The sequence below is a fragment of the Eucalyptus grandis genome, chromosome 2 (genome assembly GCF_016545825.1).
Source record: "Eucalyptus grandis isolate ANBG69807.140 chromosome 2, ASM1654582v1, whole genome shotgun sequence".
Lineage (NCBI taxonomy): Eukaryota > Viridiplantae > Streptophyta > Magnoliopsida > Myrtales > Myrtaceae > Eucalyptus > Eucalyptus grandis.
The window spans coordinates 56181807-56199690 of record NC_052613.1 but is presented as its reverse complement, the minus strand read 5'-3'; the positions used below and the strand labels follow the sequence as shown (position 1 = coordinate 56199690).

Below are 17884 nucleotides of genomic sequence, written 5' to 3'. Positions count from 1 at the left end.
ACACGGCGATGATACGGAAATGGCGGAAACTCGACGAGACTAACGAAAAACCACGCTCGCGCACGTGGAAGCATGCCGACGCACAACACGCGGAGGAATCCCTTAGGAGCCGGGCGACGCGAGCAAGGGCACATAGAAAGTCCATTCAATGGATAAATTGGGTATTCAAACGAAGGTCTTCGACCAAAAAAAGAAAAAGAAAAACGAAGGTCCACTATCTCCTTGTATTTGCTCTTACATAGGTACCCAAGTTTTTTCAATCATTGAACGATATTTCTGTAATCTATTTTTCAAAACTTACAACTAGGCATGTAGAAAACTTAATTGTTAGGACACCGATTCAAACACGATACAAAATGAATAATGATACAAATGATTTTCGAATTTTGACCCAATATGTTATATGATTTTGAAACTTTTACCTAATGTTCAATATGGTCCGTAGATTTTCGATATATATTTAATCTAGTCTAAGAATTGTATTGAAATATTAAACATAGTCCTTTAATTAATTCAAGATTAGGGTTAATATTGGGAGTAAATTAAAGTCATACAAAAGTTCAAATACTATATCGAACAAATTAAAAGTTTATAAACCACATTACAGATTAAGTTAAAATTTAGAGATCGCATTAAATAAATTAAAGTTAATGACTACATTATATATTGAATCAAAATAAAAATATCATTTGTGTTATTTTCTTTAATATGAAATACAATATCTTAGAAATTGTGAAATTAAAGTTGAAAATCTTGCAATTTTCCATACGATTGGAAATGTTTCTTTTAAGGAATAATCCAAAATCACTTTCAGCTCGTGGAAATCAGAGTAACCGGGACAACAAAAGCGTTTCGGCTTCAATTTTACCCAACAAAAAAATCAAAGCGTCGGCGAAATGTTCAGGCACGCGTGACATCGGTCTCAACCAAGACACGTTTCCTTGCTCGGGCACTCCACGATCGGATGCCATCCGCTGTCGATTCGTGCTTTGTCTTATCTCGACGTTACTTAAGCCACAGCCCGCGAAGGGAATGTCTCGCTTTCCCGGCTTTTCCAAATCCCCCACTTAACGAAAAGGCAATCGCGTAAAGCTGGATTAAACCTCCGATTTGGTTCTGTAATTAAATTAGACGAAACGATTAGAGATGGGACGGGGAGAGATTCTTTTCCTTCCCGAGGAGGCACGTGAGATTCCTCTCGGGACCGGCGCGTGGATCAAAACGAGCGGTGGTGCGGAATTTCCAGTTTCAGAAGCGGAAAAGAGAGGAAGAAAAAGGGGACCCACCTGAGCACGGACAGGACAGCTCACTGCTAGAAAGCCAATCACATGACCCGCTCTTTCTCCACGGAGAAGGAACGCGTAAACTGCCATTTTCTTTTGTCTCGTTTCGCCGGGGTCGTCGTGCAATGAAACGACCCCACTCGCTGGTCGTTGCTTCTTACGGAAATTTTCACGAGTGGGTCAAAATCTAATTTTCGAAAGAGAGAGAAGAAGTTACTATGTTAGTCTGGTTATGTGCACGACTGATATGGGACATGTACTAGGTTGGAGTCCATGAAAGTTCCATACGCGGGGCCATGGAAGCATGCTGTGCATGAGCCTTGGATCTCGAATTTTCGGCTGCCTTTTATTTTAAGGAGAAAAATATTAAATAATGTCCTCTGTGCACTTGCTAAAAAATATTTTATGTTCATTCGAATTTTAAATTTTTTTTTATTTAGACTATGTGAACTTATGAATTTGTATAACAGTTCTATAATTGAAAGTGTTGAAATCGTTATTTCAACTTTTAGTTGAAACCCTTTTGATTGGAACTTTTATTTTTAAAAGAAAGAAATCTTGATAAATGCTTTTTAATCAACGCTCACTGGGATTATGAGCAAATATAAGTTCACAACATTCCTAGTGGTCTTATTTATCTCTAGTAACACAATTTCCATTCAAATACCCTTTTTGTCTCATAAAAATAAACGATTGAAAAAAAAAATTCTTAAAGATATTATTTTTTTGTAATCCAGAGGACCTCCATGCGCCAAGGGTATAAACCTTGGAGGGAGTAGAGTCACTACCACTCTTACTTCTTGAATAAGTCGAGGTTCCTTTCTAATAAGACAGATGACGCAATAATTTGAACACTGGACCTCTCATGAAAAGAACCAGCGCCCATCCATTACGTCACCACCACGGGTGGTTTCTTAAAGATATTGTTTATATGGCTTTCATAAATAAATGAGCAAAATATATTTTTATTGTTCATAATAATATTTAAGAATTTTTTTAAAATTATTGAAATATTTTTTATTAATTAATTATTTCAAATAATATAATTAAAAAAAAAGAAATGAATCGCCGAAAGGGAAGCCAGCTGCAAATATCTGCTGACGTGGAGCAATGGCGCGGCGAGTAGCTCCCACTCCCCCAAATCATCCCAGCTAATCCCAAAAAACGAGCTCATCCCCGAATAAACGAAAGGTTTTGTAGAGGATCCCAACCCCCTTCCACCATCACTCTCTCTCTCTCTCTCTCTCCCTCTAGAGTCCCTCATTAAATACCCAGCTCCATTGATTTCCCACCCAATCCAACTTATAAGTCGTTTCCCCCTCTCTGCGAAACCAGATAATAGCCAGAAGTGAAAGGCCGCGTCGATCCCCACCCTCCATTATCACCATCATCCGACACTTCCATTTCTGCATTCGTAGATTCCAGAGAGAGAGAGAGCAGGGAGAATGGCGAGAGTAGATCTGGACGGGAGGGCGATCGCGCCGATGACCATATGCATGATCGGCGCAGGGGGCTTCATCGGCTCCCATCTGTGCGAGAAGCTGATGGCGGAGACGCCGCACAAGGTGCTCGCCCTCGACGTCTACAACGACAAGATCAGGCACCTCCTCGAGCCCGAGTCCCTCCCCTGGGCCGGCCGCATCCAGTTCCACCGCATCAACATCAAGCACGACTCTCGCCTCGAAGGCCTCATCAAGATGGCAGATCTGGTACTCCCTCCCTCCCTCCCTCTCTCTCTCTCTCGCTCGGTGATTCCGCTGGTTATGCTTCTTCATTCCCTCTCTCTCTCTCTCGTTCTCTGGAAACGAGGAGTTCATTCATCATCAGTCATGTTTTTGGTCGATGGATTGTGCCTTGCGATTCTGCTCTTTGTCTTAGTTGATTAGTTGTATGCGCCGTTTGGCGGCTTTATAAGTGGTTTTTTGGACGCTGAAATTCGTTGTCGTCCCTTGCTTGCAGACGATCAACCTCGCCGCGATCTGTACTCCCGCCGATTACAACACTCGGCCTCTCGACACGATCTACAGTAACTTCATCGACGCGCTCCCTGTGGTATGGCATTTCGGTTTCTCGTAGAATGTGCGCTTTCAAGAATTTGATTTCGGAGATCTATAGTTTAGACTTCGACTTTTTTATTGAAGGAATTCGTTGAAGTTGATGTCTGATTCTGCTGTCAATTTTAGGTAAAGTACTGTTCGGAGAACAACAAGCGGCTCATTCACTTTTCGACCTGCGAAGTGTATGGGAAAACGATTGGTAGCTTCCTCCCTAAAGATAGCCCACTTCGTCAGGTGTGACTTCCCTTTCTCGATGTGCTTTTGTGCTAATGCCCTGCTATCAAGTTCCATGTTTATTTCTTTTATCTTCTAGTCACGCACTAGCATTTGTATGGTCTTAACTATTCCAGAGGCTGGATTACTTTTTGCTCCCTTTGACTGATTTCGGATCTGTTGATTGGTCCTATTCTATAGCATCATGGCCCAAATGTTGAAAGAGATTTGCCTCGTAAATAGAAAATGTGCAGTATTGCAGAAGGATTTGTAATCACTTCCTAGTCGGGAAAGTCTTGGGAGTTGCTGCTAGTGTTCTGATATATCTCAAAGTCTCCATCATTCCTACTCTGTTAAAATAATCCGTGCGTTCGACAACTCCATAATTTGTGTTATGTGTTTAGTTTTCTCCTAATGTATAATTTGTCACACTTGATTTGTTATCGATATCTTGAAGTATAGATTTACTGCATGTCATTGGCTGAATGGGCGTTTAGGGTACTCAGGAAGCAATATCCATATGTCATTTGGTAGGTGATCAGAATCTAGGTGGTCTATCTGGATGCCCGTAAATTGAGGGCATTTCGACAGGGAGTCTGAGCAAAGAACTCGTTGCTGCACTGTGATCCAAGATCAACCCTTTTGTTTTATGTGATGCTATTGTGTTCATATTGCATATTTGCATTTAAATATCGGTGAGATTCTTTAATTCATTGATGATTGGTCCTTCAGTACTTGATGGCCATTTTGAGAGGGTACACATTGATTTTGTGGAAGTAGGTCCAGTCAGTTATTGTGAACAGGGCATGCAACTAACTAGCTGTTTTCTGGCTTTTAGAAAGAGACTGTTTGCATCATGGTGTGTCATTTTTTTGCATGCTTGATCTAAACAAAGCCTGAATCGGTGTACATTATCTGCTTTGCAGGACCCTGCTTATTTTGTTCTCAAGGAGGATGCCTCCCCCTGCATTTTTGGCCCAATTGAAAAGCAGAGGTGGTCCTATGCATGTGCAAAACAATTGATCGAGAGGTTGATTTATGGTGAGTGATTTGTTCATTGATTTGTGAATTTTTACTTTTTTCTTTCATACGCCTTACTTTCATCTCCATGGCGCAGCCGAAGGAGCAGAAAATGCTCTCGAGTTCACTATAGTGAGGCCTTTCAACTGGATAGGACCCAGGATGGATTTTATACCTGGCATTGATGGTCCAAGTGAGGGTGTACCCAGGGTTTTGGCATGCTTTAGTAATGTAACTCCTTTCTCTATTATGGGATTCCATTCATTTTGAATTTTGCTCCATAAATCGTCTAGCATCTTTAGTAAATATACATTTTTGTTCTCCCTTTTTGCAGGCTCTGCTACGTCGTGAGCAACTCAAACTTGTCGATGGTGGCCAGTCACAGAGAACTTTCATTTATATTAAGGATGCTATTGAAGCTGTTCTTCTTATGATTGTGGGTTCACCTTTTCCCCTTTTTGTTTGACTATTTCTGTTGCCATTCAGATTTGACAGCTGACAGTGCAGTGACTTCTCAGGAAAACCCAGAGAGGGCTAATGGGCACATTTTTAATGTGGGTAACCCCAACAACGAAGTAACGGTCAGGCAGCTTGCTGAAATGATGACTCAGGTGAAGATGTTGCACTTTGCTGCTTTATTGTAACTTAATCACACATACAAAGCTTCCGTGCCCTATGATATAACTATTGTTTTTGCTTTTCACAGATCTACTCAAAGGTCAGTGGGGAGGCAGCTTTGGATGTACCTACGGTTGATGTTAGTTCCAAGGAGTTCTACGGCGAGGGTTATGATGACAGTGACAAGAGAATCCCGGACATGACCATCATTAATAGGCAATTGGGTATGCTGTTCTTTTATTGGTCTGTCTTACCCATCTTAAACTTTTTAAGTGGCTCTGAATTAATTACCATGCTCGTGCAGGTTGGGATCCCAAAACATCCCTCTGGGACTTGCTTGAAGCAACGCTTACCTATCAACACAAGACATATGCCGAGGCCATCAAAAAGGCCATGTCAAGGCCAGTTGCATCGAGCTAGTGTGGTCGAAAAACTGGCCACTTAAGGGTTCTCGTGTTGGATGCTGGCTGTTGCAGGCGTTTCAATTCTTTGTAAGGTTTTAGTATCGTCCAAATGGGTTGATTTTTGTATACGTTGGTTTCTCTCTCCCATGTTGGGAGTCGAGTGCTCGGGGAACATTGTCTCTGCAAAATCTAGAAGACATTCTGAGGGATCTGTATCTTAGCGATGTAATTTATAAGCGAATCTTAAGCTACAGTTGGGGTGCAGAGCGTTCAATAAACGCAATCTACTGTAATCCGGGGGTTTGATTGCTGTTCCCCTATTTTATTTTTATATAACTTTATTCAGGCTCTGTTCTAGTTCTTTCTCCTCCATCGATTGATCAGTCTATTGCAATCACATTAAGCACTGTGGAGCACACGTTTTGGGCATTCCAACAGTGCGTGCAGCAAACGCTTGTGAAAGCAGAAACCATTAATTGGACATTATATTCACAAGTGAAGGTAGATTTGCCGGACTGGCATCTGGATTCTGCATATTGTGTCTTTTCTTTTGGGCATGCACTAGTCCCATCTCCACCCATTGAAATAACAGGCCATATGCCGGTTTGTATTGGGTGTATCGAGTCTTCTGCAGGTGTCGTGTGAGATGCATCACTGATCAATTTCCATGTTTCATTTCATTGGCATCATCAGCATCTTTCCGTTCTTTCTGTATCGTGATGCTTCTCTGTTTTAATTTGCTGTCAGTAACGACGCGGCCCCGCCAGCCAATTCACATGAACTCGTTGGATGGGGCTCGGACGAGTTCCCTTTGGAAATTGGAATGCAGTATATAAGGAAGGATGGTGGATTGCTGTTATCATTTGGAAATTACCCGATGCTGCGTCGGTTTTAACCGTTTTATCATTCGCTGTTGCTCTCTCTCCATCATCGCTGATGCAGCAACCCATGCCCCTTAACTCGCTTAATTTGGGAATGTTAGTTTCGGCTTAACCGACCTCGGGGGTGGGCAAGCCACTGCTTTTGTTCCATAACGGCCGGGAAAACTAAACAATTTGATGATTAATTGTGCCGTAATCTATGATCATCTGTGACTTCATATCATTAAAGTTGGAGTCAATAAAATTTTCACTTATATATGCTGGTCACAAGGCACTTTGCTTTATTTTTGTGCTTCTTGCGTGACGAGACATACAATGTAATTTTTCGAATTGACATAGTAAGTTTTAGGAATGCTTGGAAAGATTTTTCCATTTTTTTCATTTAAATATATGATCTATACATTTTTTACTTTTTTAAAGCCTATTATAGTTGAAATTTTCATGACATACAAATTCTTGACACTTAAGCTTACATACAATTTTTCATAATTTGGATAAGGCAGGACCTTTTGCTGCCAAAGCATAAACAAGCATGCCATTGATGATGGTTTACTTGTTATGTCACATTTTGAATATTAAGTTCAAATTTCAACAAATCAATAAAGATCATTTTCGAATGTTGTCTTTTAAAGCATATAGTTTTTTGAAACGGTACCTCAACTATTTTTGTCATAGTGACAGCTTTTTTCTTTTATGTTACACCTCAGAAAATTTTTAACGAGATAAAGGAATTGGATCCTAAATAGGACCATAGAAAGGAATAACAAATTAAGTAATATATATCTTATAGATGGAGGCATCAACGTCGCTTTGGCCGAGTGGTTAAGGCGTGTGCCTGCTAAGTACATGGGGTTTCCCCGCGAGAGTTCGAATCTCTCAGGCGACGTGCCGTTTTGTTTTGCTTTTCTTTTTCTCTCTTCTTTGCTCGTTTTTGATGCCTAAGTACGAAGTTCTTGCGTTTCCATTTGCAATTCAGGCATTCTCCAAGGATCATCCTCTCCGATTCCGATTCGCATCGTCGACCCTCAGCACTTCCGATCTCGACTCTTTCTGTATCTCTCTCTCTCGCGTCCCAGAGACCATGCCGGCGAGCTCGCTCAATTGGCAGCCGTCGCATTTCTCGACTTTCACGAGCAAGTGCAACGGCGCGACGTTTGAGTTGAGGATCGTCTGCTCCGTCAGGAACCCTAGCTACGGGACTCCGCCCGCCGCATTGTCGTTACGCCGATCTTCGGCGGGAGACGGGCCGGCTTTCACCCTCGCCAGGTGCTCCAGCTCGGAATCCGCCTCGACGAGGACGGCTCAGGTGAGCCGCGGCGTTTTGGAGAGTAGAGCCGAACCGACGATTGATGGGGGCGGGGGCGGCGGTGGCGAAGACGACGGGCCCCGCGGAGGTGGCGGAGGCGGCGGCGACAACGGTGGAGGCGGCGGCGGCGGCGGCGGCGGTGAGAGAGAGGAAGAGGAGTTTGGTCCGATATTGAAGTACGAAGATGTATTGAGAGAAACGGAAGCGCGAGGTGCGAAGCTTCCTGACGATATGTTGGAGGCCGCCAAGAGCACGGGGCTTCGCGAGCTTATTCTTCGACGATATCTGGATTTGCAGGTTCTTTCGCGTTTCGAATTGTGAATGGATCTCAAATTTGTCGTTTCCATGCCGTTAGTTCTTCGAGAATATCATCGCTTCGCTCGCGTTTTTATTATCAAACCAACGGTGCACGAACTCGTGAGGAGATATTTTTGAGATATTACAAGATGGAGAGCCGAAAATCGGAGTCGGAAGGTGAAATGTGAATCGTGTCTCAGGAACGTAAAGCTGCTTCTTTTTCTGGGCAGTGAAGAGACTGTTGCCATCAAAACTTGTTCTCCCGCCTTTTCACCTCGGTGTATATTAAAAATTAAACTGGCAAGGTTGCCGAGTGAATTGGTCATCTTTAGATGTCCAGTAGTCGAGTTTTTTTTTTTTTTGGTCGAACAGTAGTCGAGTTGAATCTCTGTCTTTCAGCGGTGCATTTTCTGTATTGAAGCTCTGTCTCCGGTGCTTATACTCACATCAAACTTGTAGGAGTCATATTGGCCACTGGGTTTTCTGATGAAGCACTGCTCAATGCTTCGGAACCGGATGTTGGCCGATCCTTCTTTTCTTTTCAAAGTTGGAACTGAGGTACATCGATGTTCTGTTTTCGTCAGTTGAATTGCCTCCGTGCAATGTTATCATATATTCGTTGATGGCACTTGACACCTATAGAGAGAGTGGAACTGCTTATTGCATGACCTTCGAGTTGGATTTTGGCAGTCTTAGACTTTGTGATGTTGTGGCAGACTAAGCTCCTTTGTTGTCTTGCATGGTGCAGATAGTCATCGATTCCTGCTGTGCAACTTTCGCTGAAGTTCAGAAGAGGGGCAAGGATTTTTGGTCAGAGTTTGAGCTATACATGGCTGATTTGTTGGTTGGTGTGGTGGTAGACATTGCTTTAGTTGGTATGTTAGCACCATATGTTCGCATAGGGCAGAAGTCTATGTCAAGAAGTTTGTTTGGACGCATTCAACACGCTTGTGGTTCTCTTCCCAGCAGGTTTTGCTTCTCTGCGACATTCTTCTTATCATTGAAACTTCAGTGGTGGATAGAGTTATGAGATTGAGCTGTTGATGTCGTGTAAATCACTATTCTATTTGTTTCCTACAATTGTTGAAAGGAGGTGATTTGATGAAAACACCTAGAATTAATTTATTTACTTCGAAGAACAACCCTAGCTAGTCAGTTTACCTCTTTGGACCAAGTAGTTAATAGCGTTATTCTCTGTCTGATAAATGTCAGTGGTAGGAGGGATATGGCCCCTTGTTAACTTTTTATTTTTATTTTTAAGCTGTACTAGCACATTGTTCGGGTTTTGATTTGATCGTTCAGTGTTTGATTCAGTACAATTAGTGAAAATGGCTTATGTCAGTAAATGCAAGATATATGTTATACCATTTCCTGTTGAGCTTTTGATGATTATAGTTACATATCCTTTAATCTGTGCAGTGTTTTTGAAGCTGAAAGGCCAGGTTGTAGGTTCTCTGTTAAGCAGCGGATTGCTACATATTTTTACAAGGTATCAACCATAGCTAGATTTGTAATGTAGCTCATAGGACATTTCTTTATACAATTTTGAGGTGGGAACTAGATTGGTAATTGAATTTTGTAGTTTCCAAGCTTCTTTCAATATCCCTCACCCATGCTTAACATGTGTTCAGGATTTTGTTAGTTGTGTTTCTACTTGTAGACTTTAATTGTTTGGTTGGCTGAGTGTTTCATTTTTTATCCAGGGTGTATTGTATGGATCGGTGGGATTTGGATGTGGTCTTATAGGTCAAGGTATAGCGAATTTGATAATGACTGCGAAAAGGTAGACTAACAAATCCTATTGTCCACCAGCATTATTTTGCAGATCTTTACTTTCACTGTAATGGAGTTTGATGTGGAACTTCTGGCGCTGGTGACTTTACTTTTTTTTCCATTTTAATTATCCGTCAAAGCACTGTAAGCATGTTTATATATGCACGAAAATGAATTTCTGGAACATGGTAGGTAACTGCTTTCTCTTCAAATGATGTTGGGATTACAGAAAAAACTTGTGTTGCTTGGGTGCATAGCTCTGTCTCTCTAGCACCCACATCCACACAGTCTGCTCACATGAACAAAGCACATGGACCTTGGTCATAATAGTCGCAGAGCTGTCATGGATTTGCTTTTGCCATTATCTCTTCACTACATGGCTGATCGTATGAGTGCATTGTTATTTTCAGGAACATTAAGAAATCAGAGGAGGATATACCTGTGCCACCTCTCATACAAAGTGCTGCACTTTGGGGTAAGTTCAATTGACAATTTTTAGGTATCTGTTCAAGTAATTATAGAGAGGTCGTCGCCTGGAAAATTACTTGGTATTTGAGTAGCTGTTGTTTCGTTCTTTTCTGCTAATCCTTCTTTTTTTTTTTTTTCAATCTGCTCACACTTCATGCATTTTAAGGCTGTTGCTGGAGGTTACAGTCAAAAATCTGAAACACTTTAGCTCTAGCGGGCTGGATTCTTGTTCACATATTATTGTTCATTCTTTATAAGTTGTCTGATAAGAGCTGGAGAGCAAGCAGCGAGATCTTTTCTGCATTGGAAATTTAACCACAGTGCTTTGCATGTACAGCTAGACATCCATTTGAAATTGCATGATTCTGTTCTGTTTAATGACTTTGCTTCTCTCTCTCAGGTGTTTTCCTTGCAGTATCTTCCAACACACGTTATCAAATTGTAAATGGCCTTGAGCGCCTGGTTGAAGCATCACCTATGGCAAAGAATGTCCCACCTGTCACAATGGCTTTCACTGTCGGCGTGCGGTTTGCCAACAATATCTATGGTGGAATGCAATTTGTAGATTGGGCTAAATGGAGCGGGGTTCAGTAGCAGCAGATGCTCGCACATAAATTATATTATCTCATCTCATTCTTTGAAACGGGGACAGAATTTCTATGTTTGGCAAACTGTTGATTACATTGGTAAGAACAGTATGATTTTCAGGTTTCATAGTGATTCCCATTTGGTGGCATGTTTCTGCCCTTTTCTATTTGGCTACATGAGACAGAGAAGGAAATAGTGAGACGTGAAGATAATTCTTGTCTAGAATACTGGATGAAGTCCCTCTTCGTGAGCTTGCTCATTTGAGTTATACTATTCCTGCTAACAGAGCTCAGACTTAAAGAACCCCAAATCTCTCTCTAGTCGCTTGTGGTTTCAATTCAGTCAGTTCCTCTTCACGGATTATAACTCCTGGTGAGGATTTTATTTGTTTTTCTCTTCTGGGTGTCTGCTCTTTTGCTTAATTGGCACAGATTTGTTGTTCTTCACTCTGTATTTTACTACTTTGCGTCACTTCTTGTTTTGTTTGCTTGATTCTGTCAATCCAATTATTTGGTTTGCTGGATTCTTGTCAGTCCAATTTCTTTCACGTCTTGTTAGATGGGTAGGAATTGCCTAATAATATCATAGCTTCTCCAATTGGTTAACTTGTCTTCGCCATTCTCGTTGCCCAATCTGATACATCGACTTGATCGCTATGGATAGAGTTCGCTCAATTATTTTCTACTGTTTTTTTGAATTCCTTCTCTCTTCCTCTCTCTGTCATCTTTTGGAGTGAAGGATAGATGTCTGCTGTCGTCTGAAGTAGATCACTGTTTAGAGTATTCCCGGGGACTGTCGGAGTCACCTCCTTTAGGAGAATCACTGCCTGCAACAATTTCCAGAGGTATTCTCGAGTGTTTGATTGATAATGCTGATGTTTCAAGATGACGGGTCTTCATCCGTAACATCCTCTCCTCTTCAGCTCTGTCCGATGATGCCACTTGCTGGGTTTTGGGTCACTGTTTCCATTCTTGGAGTCCGCTTTTGTGGTTCCGTATCGAGCTATAATGGAAGCTATGGAGTTGGAGAAGATGGTTCAAATTATTTGATCTCGATGCAGCTAGACCCATACAGTGGTTTGCTCTTCTTCAATCTTTGAACGGACGGCCTGAAGGACCTCCCGTTCTAAGGATTAAAGGGATTCATCAACACAAAGAGGCCTTAGATTTTATGGCCCGCATTTTGACTGAAGAAGCAGAAATATTGGGTATAACATTTCCGTTTAATCCAATAGTTAGCAAATTAGAAAGTCTCGAGATTGAAAAGTTGCGTGTGAAGACTGGCTAGGCTCTGGCAGTCCACTCAGTTCTTCAGTTGCGTACCCTATTGGCCTTTGACGATGAACGTCACCGGAAAAGATCGCCTCTTCCACTGATGAGTATATATGGAACTAACTCACGCAGTCTTACTGAAGAGCCAAAAACACGCGCGGTGAACTGCTTGAGAAAGACTTGGCAAATGGGAGTAGCCCAAGTACTGATTCAGCTGGGTCGTTGCCAGATGGATAATTTCCTCAATGCTTTGTGGGGATTGTCCCCAAATGTTATGGTAGTGACAGAGCAAGACTGTTAAGAGCGGCTCACGGAAGCTATGCACTCTAATGCTGCATTAATTTGATTGTTTGGAGTTTACCGTCGTTAGAGCGATTGAAGGTGGAGAAAATGCTATTTGGGGAGACTACTGAGATTATCATATCATGAGAGGTTGCCGAAAGGAAGGGAACGACACAAGAAGCTCGACAAGTGGATCCACAGGCTTGACTTGGCTGCATATGGGAACGTGCCATTGAGCTCCTACGGGAGGTTGCAGGTAAGGAGGCCGATGCAGGGATGCAATTGTGATGCCTATAAGATCGAAGAAGAAAACGGATGTGTCGAGATGTGCTGGCAAGATCGGACTCTTTTCTCCCTGTTGTCTTAAATGTGCGGAAAGTAAGATAGTAATTAAGGGTGTGTTTGTTTCACGGAAACATAACGTTTTGAAAAAACGTTTTTGGAAATTATTTTTAGGAAAACGGTTAATTTTCCTTTGTTTGGTGATATGTGATTAAAAATATTTTTGGTATTTGGATTGCATTTGGAAAATGATTGAAAGTGTAGAAGACGCTGATGAAGAGGAAGAGGAGGGAGCAAAGCTAACGGGAGTGTAGGAGGGGTTAGGGTTGGAGGAGGAGGCAGTGGTGATGAAAGGGAGGGGGTGAAGGAGAAGGAGAGAGGGAGGAGGAGTTAGGGTTTATTGGGCAAGAAAGAAAATAGAAAATAAGAAAAAAAAAAGAAAAATATAATAATAACAAATTCAAAATTTTTAATTAGAAATTATTTTTAATAATAAATTTTTCTTTAAGCAAAAGACCTTAAAATATTTTGGAAAACGTTTTCCGAACTTTTTAAAAGGGAAATCGTTTTTCTGAATTTAAATTTTGGAAGAAACATTTTCTGTTGACTTATTTTCCTAAATGAACAAACGCTAAAAAATGAGAAAAACATTTTTCCAAAATTGTTTTTTGCAAAATAAGCACACCTTAAGCTGCACTGTTATATGCCTGCTTGTAGGAATGATTTTGCGGACTCGCTCCTTACTCGTCGTTTGTTATACTTTTATCACCTTTTCATACAGCCAGCTGATCAATCATTTTTGTGTTTGCTTCTATTCTATGAAAGAATAACCATCAACGTTAAATGACCTGAAACTACAGCTAGAGAATGGCCCAAAGGGATTTAAGCGTACCTGCAAAGTTGAACTTTGTTCTTTTCGGCCTTTCTCCAGCTGTGAAGTACAACATTTGACATTAAGGTATTACCCGAGTATATGACAACCGGATCTCTCTATGAGCTACGAGATTTGAGATTAATGGTGCTGTGATCAACAGGCGTTACGCTGACAGCGAACCCAATGATGTTTCTTTCGTTCTTTCCAGAAACTAGAAATGAAATCCCAAGATGCTTTTAATCCCCAAAGCTATACGGGCTTTGCCTGGATCTTATGAAGCTTACACTGCATCAGTTTCGTCCCCTAGACATTGCGACGGACGTCAGCACACGATCAAATGCCTCTCGACCTGTTTCATCTTTGACAGTAAGCTGATGCTACATTTCATGCAAAGAAAAGAAAAAGGTTCGAACCCTTCAGCTGTCTCTTGGAAAGCAATGCATGGCATTGGAGAATGATTCGAACATAAGTGCAAGACCGATTCAGGAACCGAGTGATGCAGATGATGGTCGGTGCTTTTGTCGGTGGTACACAAATGCATTTCTCTCCCGAGAGGGTATCAAGCACAGGCATCAACAACATAGCCGCAAAAATGAAGAGGATGAAGATCAGTCGAATCGGCATAAGCCGGTAACAGAACAGACAGACAGACAAAACTCCCACCGAAATCTTGGCACGATCTCTCACCGTCGCGACCTCTCTCAAGCAGACAAATCGGAGATGTCGACAGTTTCAATGCGCTCGTCCTCCGGCAAAACGGACCAATTTGGAGATTGTGCGGCCCTCAACCACTTGAAATCGTCGACCTTGGACCAGTTCCCGGCTTCTTCACCGAGTCCGGCGTCCTCAAGATCCCGCTCGATTCCCCGATAATTGAGGCGATACGGCGCGAACCTCACCCCCGAGCAATCCTCGATGATGGGCCTGCTCCTCACCCTCAAGTAGAAATCGCTCGCCTTGGCGTTGTGGATCCTTATCTGGTGCGACGCCAGCAGGAACACGCAGTTCTCCGCCTCCTCGATCAGGACTGATCCGGTCACAGGCCCTGCGTAGACCCTGCAATTCCTCAGCCTGTGCACGAACAGCGCCCTCGCGCACCCAATCAGCCTCACTTCGCACGACTCCAGATCCGACAGCGTGAACTCCCCGACCTCCAATCCCCTCACGTCCTTTGCCAAAACCTCGTTTGCCCTGTTTCTAAAACCCGGCGAATCGGGCACGGCGACTGCCAAGCTCCCGCCTTTCGCGGCCGGCATCGAATCGCAATTCTCCGCGTCAGCTCCCTTCAGCGAGGGCGCCGTCGGTTCCTTTCTCGCGGGCTTGTTCTTGAAAGAGAACTTCTTCTTGGGGATCAGCTCGGAGCTCAGAGTGTCGAGGGCCTGCTTCAGATCGGAGATGGTCTTGAGAGAGGACCGGACTTCGTAGGAGGGCAAGTAGTAGGAGCTCTCCGCGACGAGCTTCTCGAGGTCGGCGATGGAGGCGGAGATCTCGTCGAAATGGAGCTTGAGCAGGGACGGGTCGGCGAGGCGGCACTGGGCGAGGCGGGACTCGATGGACCGCCTGGACTCGCCGAAGAGGGAGAGGAAGGAGGATGTGGATTCGAAGGAGGAGGAGGAGGAGGAGGCGGGCGGCGGGTCGGGCTTGTCGGGGCGGGATTGGTGGCGGTTGGAGAGGCGCTCGAGCATCGCCAGATGCTTCTTGCGCAGCGCGGAGGCGTCTGCGGAGGCGTCGGATCGATCTGCTTCTCCTTCCATTGTCTCTCGTTCCCGGAGGCAGAGCAGAGCGAGCAGAAGAGATGCACGAAACCGATTCGAGGAGGAAGATGACCCGATTGCCTCGCGAGGCTGGGCTGTTCTTTCGTTTTCAGGTTTTCCAAGCTTTTGAGGGCTTGATTGTAAACCCAAATTGATTTTATAATTCTCTGGAAAAATTCCAAATAAAGAGTCGAAATAGGGATCGGAAATGGATTTTGTGTCAAATAAAGACTTTTAAGTAGTCATGATTATTTCAAATAAATGTCTAAAGTGATTATGGTTATTTTAAATAAGAGCTTGACTTCGCCGTCGTTAGTCGACTAAATATTCTGACTGATTAAGAATGTTTTCGTCCAATTATAATTTTTATTTCAAATTATTTTTTATTCTTTTTGGAGAGGGCTAGTAGTCATTGGCAAGGGCTTAGCATCTCTCGTCGGCTGTTGGTAAGGTTGGCAGGGTCTGCAAGCCCTCATCTTGTGCTGATGAGGGCTTAGTGATCCTAGCCCAAATCTAGCAAGGGCCGATCTCATTGCCTTGGGGTCGCCTTGCCCAGGGCTCTCGCTAGATTGGGTGAGGGCAACTTGTCGCTCAACCTTTCGACATAGTCGGTGGTCGGAAGAAGAAAGAAAAATCATAAAAAGGAAAAAAAGAAAGAAGGAATTTTTTTTAAAAAAGGTAATTGACTAAAATGTCATTGACTAGTAAGAAAATTAGGCTTTTATTTGAAAGAGACATTACTTTAGGCCCTTATTTAAGATAAGATTCACTTTACATTATTATTTAAGAAAATGATAATATTTTAAGCTCTTTTTTGAAACAATGTCCACTCCATATTCTTATTTGAAAAAAATGAAGGTGCGTTAGGCCTTTTATTTAGAATTTTCCCTGATTCTTCTATTAAATGGGAAAAAGAAGAAGAAAAAACATGAACATTTTAAATTTTTGGCAATGTTAAATAATCCTGAGAATAAAAGGTTTTCGAATTGCAAACTTTAGTACCGAAAAAATTTGATCTTGGCAAGATTTTGGAATAAAGTGGAGTAAAAGTTTAGGCAACATCGAAAGAGCAAATTCAATATAACTGTTGTTTCTTTAATTAATTGAATTTTTGAGTCTCTAAATGCATCAAAATACGGTTTTTTCTCTATCTCTATTGGGTGAATGTTTTCTCATTAGCCTCGTTGTTGTTACAAGTACATTACGATTAGCCGAAATCTTGTAGTTATTCTACTACTATTCTACATAAAAAAGAAGAAGAAGAAGAAAAATCGAGTAAATTATTTGAATATATTAATTGAGAGTGTCACCATCAACGTCTAATGTACCAATAGCACATTGAAATGAATTTAACAGGAATATTTAAGTTAAGATGAATTTGTGATTAGTGATTGAGCCACATTCGTATGATATACCTATTAAACAGGATTGAGTCAGATTAGAGTGAGTCAGAAATTGATCCGGTTCAAATTAACTTACTTAATTAATATTGACCCATTTTTATGTAATACAAATTTGGCGATCCATACTCTACCTTGGTATCACGGCAATTATTCTTAACCATTAAAGTTTACCCATTTTTGTTCGGTGGTAATATGTCTTTGGGAGATTGAGCTAGCTTCTATTTTTTCAATTATTTATTATTTATTTATATATGTTTTCTTTTATTTTCATCTTTGATCTTCTTCTTCTTCTTCATGACATCAGTGCTAAAGAAATGAAAGAGCCAACATAAATGCCGACAACAGAGAACTTTCAAACTAGTCACCACGTCGTCGTCGACCATTGCTACCGAGAGCCCTTGTGGTCGCGCCTCCATTTGTCGAAAATGCTAGCCCCTTTGCTCGCTCGATGCATGTGGCACATCTCTCCATATATCTCTATATTGAGGTTGCGACTCATTTTGAGAATGGTCATTGAATTGTGAATTACAATTTGTGTGGTGACTCAAGTAAGTATGCATGATTCGATCCTGCTCGTCTATTTTAGCGTGCCCAAAGGCAATTCGCCAAAAATGGATCAAAATGGGTTCTCTGATAATCTGCTAAGATCCAATCTGATTGACTATACTTTTTTAAACTCATTTTCATATGGCCGTTTAAATATTTAAACAGCTTATATTCAATTCGGGCCTAAAAGTATGAGTCAAAGAATGGATGCATTACTCATTTTGACACTTCTAGGCATAAGAGACCAACAATGAGTTTAAGTATCCAATGTTATAACCTTATAGGTCCAAAATATGCAAGGTTTTATACGTAATTAGGAATAGGCTGATGCCACTTTGGGCCTGAAAAGCCCAATTAGTGCTATAAGGACAGAGACCGAGTGAGAAAATGGTGCCAACAAACCGAAGTAGATTCCTTTAATGAAATGAGTTGAAAGCGGTTTCTTTTTCGGCTTATTAGAACTCAGCATTCGTCGGGCTTTCTTCTATTAGACCCATTGCAACCTATCTTCCAGTCTTACCCAATCCATGTATCACCCAACTTATTAAATATGATTTAAAATAA

General features: G+C 41.9%; 3 protein-coding genes, 1 non-coding gene and 1 pseudogene across 4 annotated transcripts; 4 read left to right on the top strand and 1 right to left on the bottom strand.

The window, feature by feature from the left end:
• Positions 1–2568: 2568 nt before the first annotated feature.
• Positions 2569–5955, top strand: LOC104434023 (UDP-D-apiose/UDP-D-xylose synthase 2). Its single transcript, XM_010046969.3, has 9 exons — positions 2569–2992; positions 3243–3335; positions 3467–3574; positions 4480–4594; positions 4671–4804; positions 4908–5009; positions 5092–5184; positions 5280–5415; positions 5496–5955. The coding sequence occupies exons 1-9, from the start codon at positions 2729–2731 to the stop codon at positions 5609–5611; spliced, it is 1161 nt and encodes a 386-aa protein (XP_010045271.1). The 5' UTR covers positions 2569–2728; the 3' UTR covers positions 5612–5955.
• Positions 5956–7280: 1325 nt separating this feature from the next.
• TRNAS-GCU lies at positions 7281–7362 on the top strand. The gene has a single exon. It is a non-coding gene; the product is annotated as a tRNA-Ser (tRNA).
• LOC104434022 (protein RETICULATA-RELATED 1, chloroplastic) lies at positions 7350–11389 on the top strand. The gene is made up of 7 exons (XM_010046968.3): positions 7350–8079; positions 8539–8637; positions 8828–9048; positions 9499–9568; positions 9783–9862; positions 10263–10327; positions 10721–11389. Exons 1-7 carry the CDS (start codon positions 7411–7413, stop codon positions 10912–10914), a joined length of 1398 nt encoding a protein of 465 aa, XP_010045270.2. The 5' UTR covers positions 7350–7410; the 3' UTR covers positions 10915–11389.
• Positions 11390–11846: 457 nt separating this feature from the next.
• LOC120290807 lies at positions 11847–12850 on the top strand (annotated as a pseudogene).
• Positions 12851–14038: 1188 nt separating this feature from the next.
• Positions 14039–15504, bottom strand: LOC104434021 (tubulin-folding cofactor C). Its single transcript, XM_010046967.3, has one exon. It carries the CDS (start codon positions 15369–15371, stop codon positions 14319–14321), a length of 1053 nt encoding a protein of 350 aa, XP_010045269.1. The 5' UTR covers positions 15372–15504; the 3' UTR covers positions 14039–14318.
• Between the last annotated feature and the right edge of the window lie 2380 nt (positions 15505–17884).